Source organism: Mytilus galloprovincialis, chromosome 10 (genome assembly GCF_965363235.1).
Source record: "Mytilus galloprovincialis chromosome 10, xbMytGall1.hap1.1, whole genome shotgun sequence".
Classification (NCBI taxonomy): Eukaryota; Metazoa; Mollusca; class Bivalvia; order Mytilida; family Mytilidae; genus Mytilus; species Mytilus galloprovincialis.
The window spans coordinates 77492732-77506425 of record NC_134847.1 but is presented as its reverse complement, the minus strand read 5'-3'; the positions used below and the strand labels follow the sequence as shown (position 1 = coordinate 77506425).

General features: G+C 31.8%; 1 protein-coding gene across 1 annotated transcript; it reads right to left on the bottom strand.

Moving 5' to 3' along the window:
• Positions 1-214: 214 nt before the first annotated feature.
• On the bottom strand, positions 215-13549 carry LOC143048437 (importin subunit alpha-1-like). The gene is made up of 11 exons (XM_076222114.1): positions 13475-13549; positions 10373-10459; positions 9991-10122; positions 9317-9504; positions 8340-8512; positions 7041-7123; positions 5945-6155; positions 4172-4458; positions 3781-3963; positions 1964-2113; positions 215-1545 (listed from the first exon to the last, which is right to left on the bottom strand). Exons 2-11 carry the CDS (start codon positions 10430-10432, stop codon positions 1450-1452), a joined length of 1563 nt encoding a protein of 520 aa, XP_076078229.1. The 5' UTR covers positions 10433-10459; positions 13475-13549; the 3' UTR covers positions 215-1449.
• Positions 13550-13694: the final 145 nt, after the last annotated feature.

The window sequence follows — 13694 nt, the reverse complement described above, 5'->3', positions numbered from 1 at the left end:
AATGATGGATGGAGGGAGTGCAAACCTAAAGCCACATTCAACTTTATTGGTAGGGGAGTGCAAATGGCGGACCTATTTCATGGACAAAGAAAATTAAACAATTATCAATGAACCATAAAAATAAAGGTCAAGGTCCGAGTGATTAAGTTGTTAACAAATACAAACTAGTGACATTCTATAATAGGAAGGCGATATTTTGATATGAACACAATAATTAAGTTTCTATTTTTTTATCTGTTGATATGAATGAAATGTACAAAATGATAGACAAGATCGAAAGAAAGACTAGATGAAAGGACATTCATACAAAAATGAGAATAAAATTTCATACTTCACATACATTAACAGCAAGTTGCCAGAACTCCTTTCAAAATAATTAATAGCACTATAATTAACTAGCATCTTCACATGAAGGAGTAAATGTTGATATAGATACAGTTTAACAGCTCACTCACAAAGCTACTGTGTATCCATGTGTTTATTCTATTGACAGGACATACTTTCAGTGGTCTTATGTGTGACTACAATACTGTACCCATAACTCAAAATTGAGCATTAGAGACAATGTTACAGTAAAACTGAGATCATTAATCTTTTGAGAGTTATTCCAGAAATGTTTTTTTTTTTTTTTTTTTTTTTAAATGAGAATCGACTGGAAGGCACTAAAATGTACCCATAGGTACATGAAAAGACTCCTAGAACCAGTTTTTTGGAAGAAAGCATTCTTCAAACCCCCAATTCCCACATTTTTTTCTGGAATAGCCCATGAATAATATGCTTACTTTATACACACGACATGGCATTTTGAGCATTTACATTTTGTTATTGCACATTTATCTCTGATCTAGACTAGGATTGCAATGATGTTAATAACCACAATACATGAGAATTAGAATTGGACAAAATATGTGTAAAAATAAATAAAGGATGTTTTAATTTTACCTCGCTAGAACAGGTTGAAACACTGATTATTTCTTTCTAAAGAATATAGAACTATTTGTAAAGCATTGGTTCAAATAAGAGATTTATACTTGTATCATTGCAACCCTATTGTCAATTTATTTTTCTCAGTTGACAAAATTTTCCCCCCATCATTTTTATATTAAACAACTCTGTGCATCTAAGTGAATTAATTTCTGATACATCACATGGTATTAAAAATAATATAATTTAAACTTTTACAATATGTTGCCTCTTTTTAGACAAGAAATAATATATTAACAGTTTCAAAATCATAAATTCTTCCATATTAAAAATATTAGTACAATTGAGCACTTTACAAATAGACATAACATGGAAACAGTGATAGCACTTTGTAATCTATTATAATTTCACTGCAGTATTATGCTTCTCTGTTCTCTTTAAAATGTTTCTCAGCATACAATCTCACCAAGACATCATCATAATCATTTAATTGATATCACAGTCTACTTTTACAATGTTCTAAGATCAGAAAGAGAAACCTTGTTGTGGAATGGTTGCTGCTGCATTGAATTGATAGGCATTACCATCTGTAGATGTGGGAGCTAAACTCTCATCCTCTTCCTGAAAAACGTCAAAATATTGCATTAATATCAGTGGAACAGATTAGTTAAAGACCAAGGTATTATTTTTAAACAATTAAATAATGTGTTGGCATAAAAACAAATAATTTGAACTTTGAAAATTAAAAATATGTTTGCAATGTGGTAATTCATGTTTGTAAGTGAAATTAAAATAACCACTTTCAAAAAATAAAGGCTTTTTATATACAGTAAGTTATCTGTACCAACACAATGCATTGACCCTATAAACTCTGGATTATAACATTCACTGAACAAATAGTTTTGTTTGTAACATGTATCAGTTAATTTTTACATCTTCAGCTTTATAATTCATGTTGTTATTCCCCAATAATATTTTCTTTGAAAAAGAAAAATGTCTCTGAATTAAAAAACAAAATTTGAGCGACTGAATTACTAACCTCTCCACCAAACCATTTCTCTATCAATTCTAAAGCTGCCTTGTACACATGTTCATTCTCATGGTTCTGTAAATCTTCTATCTTATCTAGACCACCACTCTCTTCAACCATTACACATACAATCTCTTGCTGGCCTATCTTTTCTGCTGCCTATTCAATAATTGATAAACATCCATAAATTTAATTTCATGAGAAAAATTTAGCCTGCCGTTCAACCCTACATCTACCACCAGATATAAGTTGGAAAACATGGTTTATATGGGGACGGAGTCCCCAATAACAGTAGAAAATTCAATATAAAACAAGAATGTGTCCACAGTACACGGATGCCCCACTCACACTATCATTTTCTATGTTTAAAGGACTGTGAAATTGGAATAAATTCTCTAATTTGGCATTAAAATTAGAATGATCTTATCAAAGGGAACATGTATACTAAGTTTCAAGTTGATTGGACTTCTACTTTATCCAAAACTACCTTGACCAAAAACTTTAACCTGAAATTTGCACTATCATTTTCTATGTTCAGTGAACCGTAAAATTGGGGTCAAAACTCTAATTTGGCATTTAAATTAGAAAGATCATATCATAGGGCACATGTATACTAAGTTTCAAGTTGATTGGACTTCAACTTCATCAAAAACTACCTTGACCAAAAACTTTAACCTGAAGCCAAAAACTTTAACCTGAAATTTGCACTATCATTTTCTATCAGTGAACCGTAAAATTGGGGTCAAAACTCTAATTTGGCATTTAAATTAGAAAGATCATATCATAGGGCACATGTATACTAAGTTTCAAGTTGATTGGACTTCAACTTCATCAAAAACTACCTTGACCAAAAACTTTAACCTGAAATTTGCACTATCATTTTCTATCAGTGAACCGTAAAATTGGGGTCAAAACTCTAATTTGGCATTTAAATTAGAAAGATCATATCATAGGGCACATGTATACTAAGTTTCAAGTTGATTGGACTTCAACTTCATCAAAAACAACCTTGACCAAAAACTTTTAACCTGAAGCGGGACAGACGGACGAACGGACGAACGAACGGACGAACGGACGCACAGACCAGAAAACATAATGCCCATAAATGGGGCATAAAAAATACGGGAAAATTTCCTGAATTTTTCATTGTACTAATGAACTCAAAATCGTTCAAATTTTTTTTGTCGTGTTTTGAAATCCCGGACCTGCGCTGAAATTTACAATGTACTTCCTTTTTCCGGTCTCGTTTGTATGAAACTTTGAGTAAAATATATATTTATCAGTCTAGTATAAAATAGGAAGGAACGCGCAATACCAATTTCATTTTTAATAATTCCTTGATATGAAAAAAACGTTACCTGATGAAAGCGTTTCTTTGTTTACATTGCATATGACGTCAATTTAAATAACGTCACAACTAAATCCCTAACAACAGAACCAAAATCGGAAACGTTAAGGTATTTCCATTTCTTTTTTTTTAAACAAATATTTAAGTTACAAAAAAATAATTCATACAGACTTCGTCCCCATTTACAGGTAATGCCTGCCTCATATTAGTATTGAATCAACTTGATGAAATAAAATGTTGATCCAAAATATACAATAAAAGGCCATAAACAGTTATCAAGTTTGTATGGACCCTATTTTCTTCAGTTCATATTTCATTTGGACTAAGGGTCAATATATCTGTTATCATAATGAAAAACAAGAAAATGGAAACAAATTATAATGAAAAATGTGCATATAACCCACAAGATGTCCACATTTGACAATACTGTAACTTTCCTAATCATTGATAAATTCTAAATACTTCATAAAGTACATACTGTTATAATATTATTAACAGCATCCAGAATGACTAGTGAGACTTTAGCCTCCTTGACGGTCAGTAAATCACATAGGGGTTTGATAGCTCCCAACTGTACTAGATATGCTATCTGTTCAACGGTTCCTCCTGATGTCAGGTTTGTAATGGCCCAGGCTGCTTCCTTCTGACTCTTATAATCACCCTGAAACAAAATTGGCATATATAGTTTTCAAAATAATGTGGATTTTTGTGTCATCTCTATTAAATATAATTATGTTGTTCTATCCTTCAAATCACGGTTAGTGTACACTTTCTGACACAGAAATATTTGACATTTCTTGCAAAAGAATCAATATAATCCTGTTTAAACAGTTGGTTTTCTGACATTATGGCACTACAACAACACAAACCTTGATGAGTATTTCCAGTATAGGTTGTAACAACTGTTTATCTACAACTTGTTGTATTTGAGCTGTATTTCCAGCAGTTATATTTGATATTGTCCATGCAGCTTCTTTTTGTATATTGATTTTGGGATGTTTGAGCAATTCGTGGAAGGGGTCAAGACAGTTGTGATCCAGAACAAGTTGTGTTTGGTGATCATCACCAGTAACAATGTTTCCAATAGCACGTAAAGCTGGAGTTATCACAGGGACTTCATTACTGGCCAGTAATTCAACAAGTCTTGGCACCACACCTAAAAATACAAGAGTGCAAACGCTGAAATGTCTCGCCTTCTATACTAATCATTGATATTATGTTGATAGTCCTAAGTATAAAGCTAAGCTTTATGACAACTGTCACATAAACTTAACATTAACCAAGATAACTAAACAAAGACCAATGAACCTTGAAAAAGAGGTCCAGGTCAGATGAACCATGCCAGGCAGACAGGTACAGCTAACAATGCTTCTATACAACATATATAGTTGACCCATTACTTATAGTTTAAGAAAAATAGACCAAAACACAAAAACTTAACACTGTGCAATGAACCGTGAAAATGAGGTCATGGTTAAATAAAACCTGCTCGACTGACATAAAGATCATAAAATATTACCATACACCAAATATAGTTGACCTATGGCATATATAGCATTAGATAAAAAGACCAAAACTCAAAAACTTAACTTTGACCACTGAACCATGAAAATGAGGTCAAGGTCACATGACATCTGCCCGCTAGACATGTACACTTAACAATCATTCCATACAACAAATATAGTAGACCTATTGCATATGGTATGAGAAAAACAGACCAAAACACAAAAATTTAACTATAACCACTGAACCATGAAAATGAGGTCAAGGTCAGATGACACCTGCCAGTTGGACATGTACACCTTACAGTCCTTCCATACACCGAATATACTAGCCCTATTGCTTATAGTATCTGAGATATGGACTTGACCACCAAAACTTAACCTTGTTCACTGATCCATGAAATGAGGTCGAGGTCAAGTGAAAATTGTCTGACAGACACGAGGACCTTGCAAGGTACGCACATATCAAATATAGTTATCCTATTACTTATAATAAGAGAGAATTCAACATTACAAAAAATTTGAACTTTTTTTTCAAGTGGTCACTGAACCATGAAAATGAGGTCAAGGACATTGGACATGTGACTGACGGAAACTTCGCAACATGAAGCATCTATATACAAAGTATGAAGCATCCAGGTTTTCCACCTTTTAAAATATAAAGCTTTTAAGAAGTGAGCTAACGCCGCCGCCGTAGCCGGATCACTATCCCTATGTCGAGCTTTCTGCAACAAAAGTTGCAGGCTCGACAATAAAATACACTTGTTTGTAAACTTATGCCATGGTTATAGATCTTCTAAATTTTACTTTTCTTTGCCAGATGTGAAAAAAAACGGTCAGATGTGAAAAAGTTGAAACCTATACATGCTTTTAAAATCAGAGAATATATTTATGCCATGATTCATAAATTAATGGGTAGTTTTGGTTGGTCTGGGAAAAAAGAAATCTGGTTGTCATAAATGTGTAACATTACTGTCATGACTATATATCACCTTTATCAGATTGAACTTCTGCTTTGGTCATTCTGTTGGGTATGTTCATAAATTGATCATAGTAAAAGTGGAAAAGGGGTACACAACTTAATAATGCTATCTTTTTATAATTACTACAATTACAGTATAGCTATGCTGCTGAACTTACCACTATCTACAACTTCCTGTATTTTATCATTAGTACCATCAGTGAGATAGGACAAGGCCCAGCATGTGTCTGTTAACACTTCTCTATCTGTGTGATGGAGTAGTCTGGCTAATGTTGGTAAAAACTGACGAACTATCTTAAACTTTGGTGGGGGATTCTTGTTTCTACAAAGGTTGGACAAAGTCCATGTGACATTCCTCAAAAATGCAGGCTGAAAATGAGAAAAAAATAGTTTGAAAAATATATTTGTTCAAAATTTAGTTAACCCTTTCCTCCATTGAATTTTTGTTTTTGCATACTTGATGTGCATAGGATTTTTTGATAAAATGCTGAACATATGCTTTAAAGTATTAAGGCATTGCGAAAAACAACTATTTCATCAAATAAATTTAAGTCGGATATTCTATGATATTCCTTTTCATATTGGATATAAATTTTATTAAGTCAACTACAGACACTTTGTAGTCAAAGTGTTTCAACTGAGTTACTACACAGGCGTCATTATGGAGTAAGGGGGGGTGGCGTCAAAAGGCGTCATTATGGAGGAAAGGGTTAAATAATAAGTATGATAATCAGAAGTGAACAGCAATGAGATTTCAGAGACTAAATCTTTCTATTTCAGGTCCAGAGCACAATATATTCATAATGGTCACCAATAACACATGACAGTTAAAACTGGAAGCGTTTCTTAAATTGTGTTCTTACCAAATTTGGGCAAGGTACAAACAAATTTCTAACCCTATGACACACTAATTTTCCAGTCCAAACTCATGTTCCTGTATTCAGCATTTGGTTACAGTAGAATGGTGGGATCATGTCAGAAATTTGTTTTTGTAAATTATCTTGGTTTATAAATTAGACCAATTTTCTCTTTGAATTTTCCACATTTTGTATGTCAATTTTAATTGCAGACTTAATGGTAGGTGTTGTTCTCATTGTTAAAGGCCTACTAGTGACCAATAGTTGCTTATACCATTTTTATTTAAATGTTAAAACATGGCTAGTTGTCTCATTGGCAATAAGATCACATTTTTTTTTAAGAAGTTTGATGCTCAACTTGTAGAACTTCTGTTTTATCAATGACAAAATGACTTACTGGTGTATCTGTTTTTATTAATCTTAACAGTGGTTCAACAATTCCCATCTCAGTAACATAATCCCTCAACTCTGGTCCATCACCTAAAATCAAACATTTTAGATATTACAAATCAAATATTGTTTAAAACATAGTTCACAACCTTAAATTTGTACATCAAGTTTGGTTTAAATTTATTCAGTAGTTTCTTTTCATCATTGTAATAGTTTTGGACAAACAATCTAGGTGCCAATATTTTATACAGTCCTAAAGGATCAAATCGGCCAATATATAATTTGGAAGTCAAGATAAAATGATGTAGAATTAAAATTTCCAAACCCAAATTCAAAATTTCAAAGCATGAACAGTCAGAGATATAACTCTATAGGGTTATTTCAGAAAATAACTTGTGTGTGTTATTACAGATACTTTTCCTTAAATTTTCTAAATCTGTAATAACATATGTTTGTTATTTGTAAAATTATTTAATCTATAGTTGACTCTAGTGAACTCTCGAGACTTTGCGCAGAAACTAAATGCATAGCCTTGATAATTAATTTTTAAATTGAATTAATACATTTTTGATTAACCATGGTAAATCAATGAGACAAGGCTATTAAGGAATTAACTTAGCTGTGATAACAAGGCTTAGTTATTGAAGGAATGTAACTTATTATATAAGACACTTGGGAATTACTGAGAAACTTGCGCAGAACCTCATTTACATGCTCTGGTCATCATATTTTAAAATAGATTAAACTACATTGTAATTTATCAGGATTTATGTCTGAGCAAATGCGTTTAAGTGATAAAGAGAAGCTGTAATAACACCCTTTAGTTATTACAGGCATATTTTTTGTGATAACATATAGGTGTACTATCCAAAATTAGAATACTATGAACTGTTACATCTTTCAATAGTTAAGTATACACACAGACAATAGTAATATCAATAGAACTTGTAAACATTTTAACTAAACTTATGATGTATATTGTCCCTTTGAAACATGTAACATACGTATGTTATCACAGTTCTTTGGTTTTTTGGTTCACAGTAACAAATGTATGTTATTTTCCTGTAATAACCCTAGAGTTATATCCCTGACTGATGAAATATCAAATTATATATTTAACGTATACAATTAAAAAGTTTACTTCATGTCCTTTTATTGGTCAACATATGATATTAAACAAAAACAGCTATAAAAGTAAAAATAAACTTGTGACAAAAGGACAGAATTATGACAAAAATGTCTGAAATTTTTATATGGTTTTCAAGTGTTCTTTTATTGTCATCCTGACAACGCATAGCATGCTTACCTGCAATATTACCAAGAGCCCAGACAGCTTGTTCACAAACATTATGATGAGAAGATTCTAAAAGTTTTATAAATGGAGGGACAGCTCCGGCCTTGACCACAACTTTAGTTTGATCACTGGTTCCTGAGGCAATATTGGTTAAAGCCCAAGCAGCCTCAAACTGCAAATCTGGCCTGAAATTTTATAAAGTTCAATTAGGCCTAAAAAAAAAAAGATGTGTGTTTCCGATAACATCCTTTTTTTTTTTTTACATCGTATTTGAAATCCGGAAATTATCATGGTTTTTCCAAGTCCGGATCTGTAATAGTTTCAAAAACCGGAAGTGTGCCATTTGCAATGTTTTTGAAGCACCAACAGTGCAAATTTCTTGGATTTTAACCTATTTGGAATACCTATTGACATTAATAAAATGTTTTACTGGCTTTCTATTCAAGAGGAAGCAAGAGAGAAAAAATATTATGTCATCTATCAGAAGCCTGGGTCAAAAACAGGGTCGGTTGATAAAATAGTTTTTTTTTTTTTTTTTGTAAGATCCAATAAAAAAGTTAGGGTCGGGGCTAAAAAACAGGGTCGGTCGGGTTACCGGAAACACTGGTCTTTTTTTTCTCGGCCTTATTAGCATATATGTATAGAAAACAAACAATTTCAGTCTATTTTCAAGACAAGAATCATTTGCCTTTTTCACTTTCAAAAACATTGTAAACAGATCTAGAACTTTGACAGGTCATCTGCAGATCAATTGTCTAATTTTAGATGAACTCCTGATACTAACCCACCCTTAGGGAAGAACAAGAGAACAATTAGGTTCATATCTTGCTTGTCCTACTTCATTTTTGCCTATATTGCATGTTTTGTTGTGATGCAAAGTTTGAAAATCCATTGCATGACATCAGGATTGAAATTACAGGATTTATTTCACATAATTTGTTGGTTTCTCATTCATTGCATTAAAAAAAACAGAACAAAAAAAAAATAACCTGTCATTGTGAGCAAGATATTCCACCATTCTAGGTATAACACCAGCATGTATAATATCATCAATAGGAGGGTTTCTTTCCTTTGACAGCAGTTTTCTGGCTCCCTGTGTACACTGCAGCTGTGTAGCAGCATCTGTACTGTTAATGCCAGCTATAATCTCAACTAACGTCAGTCCTGAGGCATTGGTCTGAAGAAAAAAAAAAAAAAAAAAAAAATAAACATGAAAGTTACTGTTTCTACAGAAGATCAAATGTTTAGATGGGTTTCATAAAACTGGTTGCAGAACATTAATATTTTTGGGAGAAACTAATCAGATAGAAATTTTTTGCTTGGTTTATTTTGCAATTTCTATGAAAAAGTGAGGATAAGCAGATTTTCTTCAAGGACCACTATGGAAATAGTATGGGAACTCAGAAATCTTTGCAAGGAGTAATTACATGTACTTGTCCTTCAATGAAACGTCTTTTAAAATTTGCATGTTTACCTATCAAAAACCAGCCGTATAAATAAGTCAACTATTGTTGTTAATCTGTCATTTTGGTCTCTAGTTAACAGTTGTCTCATTGGCAATCATACTACATCTTTTTTTATATGATTCAAAATAAAGCAAAGCAAGAAGTAATTTGATAACTGGGACAAGTTCATCATGTTCATATGGGATTAAAACAATTACTTTATTTGAGGCATCTCCTAAAGGACTGGTAGGTTCTTCATCGATGGCCACATTTCTCCTTTTCAACAGCTGGTCATCTTTCTTAGATTTTCTTAGTTCTACAGAAACTTCATTTCTACGTCTTCTCATCTCCTGAAATATACATTCTTATTAATTATCAATCATTTTTTTTAATTTACCTATAATACCTGAATATTGACCATGTTAATCAATGACAGCAGTTAAAATACCTCTTTAGCGCTCACCAACATGTTAACCCCACCACATTCTTAATTTGTCTGTCCTAAGTTGGAAGCCTAAAGAGAAGTGGTTGTTGTTTTTTCATTAATTATTAGTATGTGTATAATGAATATTTATTATAATTACTCAGTTCTTTACTTACATCAACATCTCTTCCTTTGTTTTTGTAGGTTTTAATACGAGCATTTTCATTGGAAGGCATCTTTTACAGCTTTCTTTTAAATCTGAAATCAACAGAACTTTTATCATTTGTAATTATAATATATATCTGGATTTAGATGTACAATAACCGTGTCATTCAACATATTAATATATAAACTAAATTTTACAATCCTAAAGATTTTCATGAGTCATTTTCATTTTCTGATTGGTAAACATGAAAGCAAGTTTTTATGTTTTTAATTTGATTAGATCGCATACATGTCATGCATGTGAAGCAAACTTTTCCAGATATTTTATTCTGTAATATTTGTGTTCAACTTTTGTCAGAAAATATTATCGTTGCTAAACAACATGAAACATGCACCTATAAGTCGCCGTTGCTGTTGAATCTTGCACAACTTTGATCAAAATGTTATCAGGAATGCTATTTTGAAAAGTAACTGATTAACATTAAAACCAGATGCTCTGCAGGGCGTAGCTTTATACGACTGCAGAGGTTGAACCCTGAACGGTTGGGGTAAGTATGGACACAACATTCAAGCTGGATTCAGCTCTAAATTTGGATTGTGATTAAATAGTTGACACAGCATAGGTTTCTGACACAGAATGAATGTGTTCTAATGAACTTAAAATTTTTGTTTTCTCTTAGAGCAATTCACTATGCTGTTGAATATTAATCCTCTCAAAAAAATGTTTGAAGAAATTTTCTTTTTATTTATGAAATTTCAAATGAAAACCAGATGCTCTGCAGGGCGTAGCTTTATACGACCGCAGAGGTTGAACCCTGAATGGTTGGGGCAAGTATGGACACAACATTCAAGCTGGATTCAGCTCTAAATTTGGATTGTGATTAAATAGTTGACACAGCATAGGTTTCTGACACAGAATGAATGTGTTCTAATGAACTTAAAATTTTTTTTTTGCCTTTGAGCAATTCACTATGCTGTTGAATATTAATCCTCTCAAAAAAATGTTTGAAGAAATTTTCTTTTTATTTATGAAATTTCAAATGAGAATTGAACCCAATTTTTTTAATCACATCCCCCATTCCCTTATTCCAAAACTAATCTCAATTAAAATTTCTAATGGAGTTTGCAACAATAACTACTCATTTAAATACATCATAAAATATTAAGATGTAAAAAAACTGCTTGTTTATATCACTGAATAGTAAAGATTATTTTAATTTATCAGTTGGTAGTAAAAAGTGAATATACATTGTATATTGTATGTAACAAAGATTTAAGTTGATTCTGGACAAAGAAAGATAACTCCAATTAAAAAAAAATCTTGCTATTTCACAATATTGTGCAATTAGATATTTCTTGCTTACTATTCTGGACAAAGAAAGATAACTCTAATTAAAAAAAAAATTGCTATTTCACAATATTGTGCAATTAGATATTTCTTGCCATTGCGCATTACTGTGCAATTGAAGACTTGCTATTGCACAATACTTAATATAATAATTTTAGATCCTAATTTGGACCAACTTGAAAACTGGGCCCATAATCAAAAATCTAAGTACATGTTTGGACTCAGCATATCAATGAACCCCAAGATTTCAATTTTTGTTAAAATCAAACTAAGTTTAAGTTTGGACCCTTTGGACTTTTAATGTAGACCAATTTGAACAGGACCAAAAATGAAGAATCTACATACACAGTTAGATTTGGCGTATCAATGAACCCAATTTATTCAATTTTTGATGAAATCAAACCAAGTTTAATTTTGGACCCCGATTTGGACCAACTTGAAAACTGGGCCAATAATCAAGAATCTAAGTACATTTTTAGATTCAGCATATCATAGAACCCAACCTGATTCATTTTTTGTCAAAATCAAACTAAGTTTAATTTTGGACCCTTTGGACCTTAATGTAGACCAATTTGAAAACGGGACCAAAAGTTAAGAATCTACATACACAGTTAGATTCGGCATATCAAAGAACCCCAATTAATCAATTTTGATGAAATCAAACAAAGTTTAATTTTGGACCCTTTGGGCCCCTTTTTCCTAAACTGTTGGGACCAAAACTCCAAAAATCAATACCAACCTTCCTTTTATGGTCATAAACCTTGTGTTTAAATTTCATAGATTTCTATTTACTTAAACTAAAGTTATTGTGCGAAAACAAAGAATAATGCTTATTTTGGCCCTTTTTTGGCCCCCAATTCCTAAACTGTTGAAACCAAAACTCCCAAAATCAATCCCAACCTTTCTTTTGTGGTCATAAACCTTGTGTCAAATTTTCATAGATTTCTATTAACTTAAACTAAAGTTATAGTGCGAAAACCAAGAAAATGCTTATTTGGGCCCTTTTTGGCCCCGAATTTCTAAAATGTTGGGACCAAAACTCCCAAAATCAATACCAACCTTCCTTTTGTGGTCATAACCCTTGTGTTAAAATTTCATAGATTTCTATTCACTTTTACTAAAGTTAGAGTGCGAAAACTAAAAGTATTCGGACGACGACGACGTGATAGCAATATACAACGAAATTTTTTTCAAATTTTGCGGTCGTATAAAAAATGGCTGATCACAATGATTTCATAAAATAATGAAATCAATTACAGCTGATTAATGTGAACATTTACCTAAAGCCTGCATGCAAGTCATATAAAAAGAGGATTCCAACCATGTCCACATAATTTATTTTTCAACAAAAAGGGGGGGGGGGTAAATAAATTAGCTTGATTAATACTGGTTAACTGTAATATGCATTTAAACTATCAATTTTTAAAACAAGGATGAAGAAATAAGATTGAATTAAAAAACTGCACTGTAGAAATTATATTGTTGGCAGTCTCATAAAAAAAAAAAATACTAATCACACACACAGGATCCCAAAAGACAAAAGCAGTGATGAATGTCATTAAAATCCAAATTAAGATGCAATGATTAATTGTATTGTATTTGTATAGTTATAACAATAGGTTATCAAATTGAAAAAGGATTAGAGTATTAAATTTTAACAGACATAACTTTAAAATTAAAATTTAATTATGATAAAGCTGATAAAGTTTAGGTTCTTTGTAATATAAATTATCCTTTAAAATACTGAATTTCATTTTACCTGAAATACTGATATCTTCGTTAATACCGTTTCAATAAGATTGAAATATTTCTTTACTGCAATATTGGTGTCTGGTACAATTTTGCCAATACTTGTTTTCTTCTCTATGCGTATATTGAAACTGCCTTTTAAAAATTCCGGGTAATATAAAATGTCATTTTGCCGTTTCGTTTTGATTGGATGATAGAAAATAAAGATAATTTTCATTGGTTGTAGCCACTAGCAA

Bases quoted from the DNA above. Each gene is read 5' to 3' on its own strand.
- LOC143048437 (XM_076222114.1), bottom strand. From the start codon at position 10,432: ATGCCTTCCAATGAAAATGCTCGTATTAAAACCTACAAAAACAAAGGA. The intron at 10,123-10,372 runs GTAAGTAAAGAA...TGTATATTTCAG, and splicing joins ACAAAGGAAGAGATGTTGAT to GAGATGAGAAGACGTAGAAA. The intron at 2,114-3,780 runs GTATGTACTTTA...ATTATTGAATAG, and splicing joins CTGTTAATAATATTATAACA to GCAGCAGAAAAGATAGGCCA.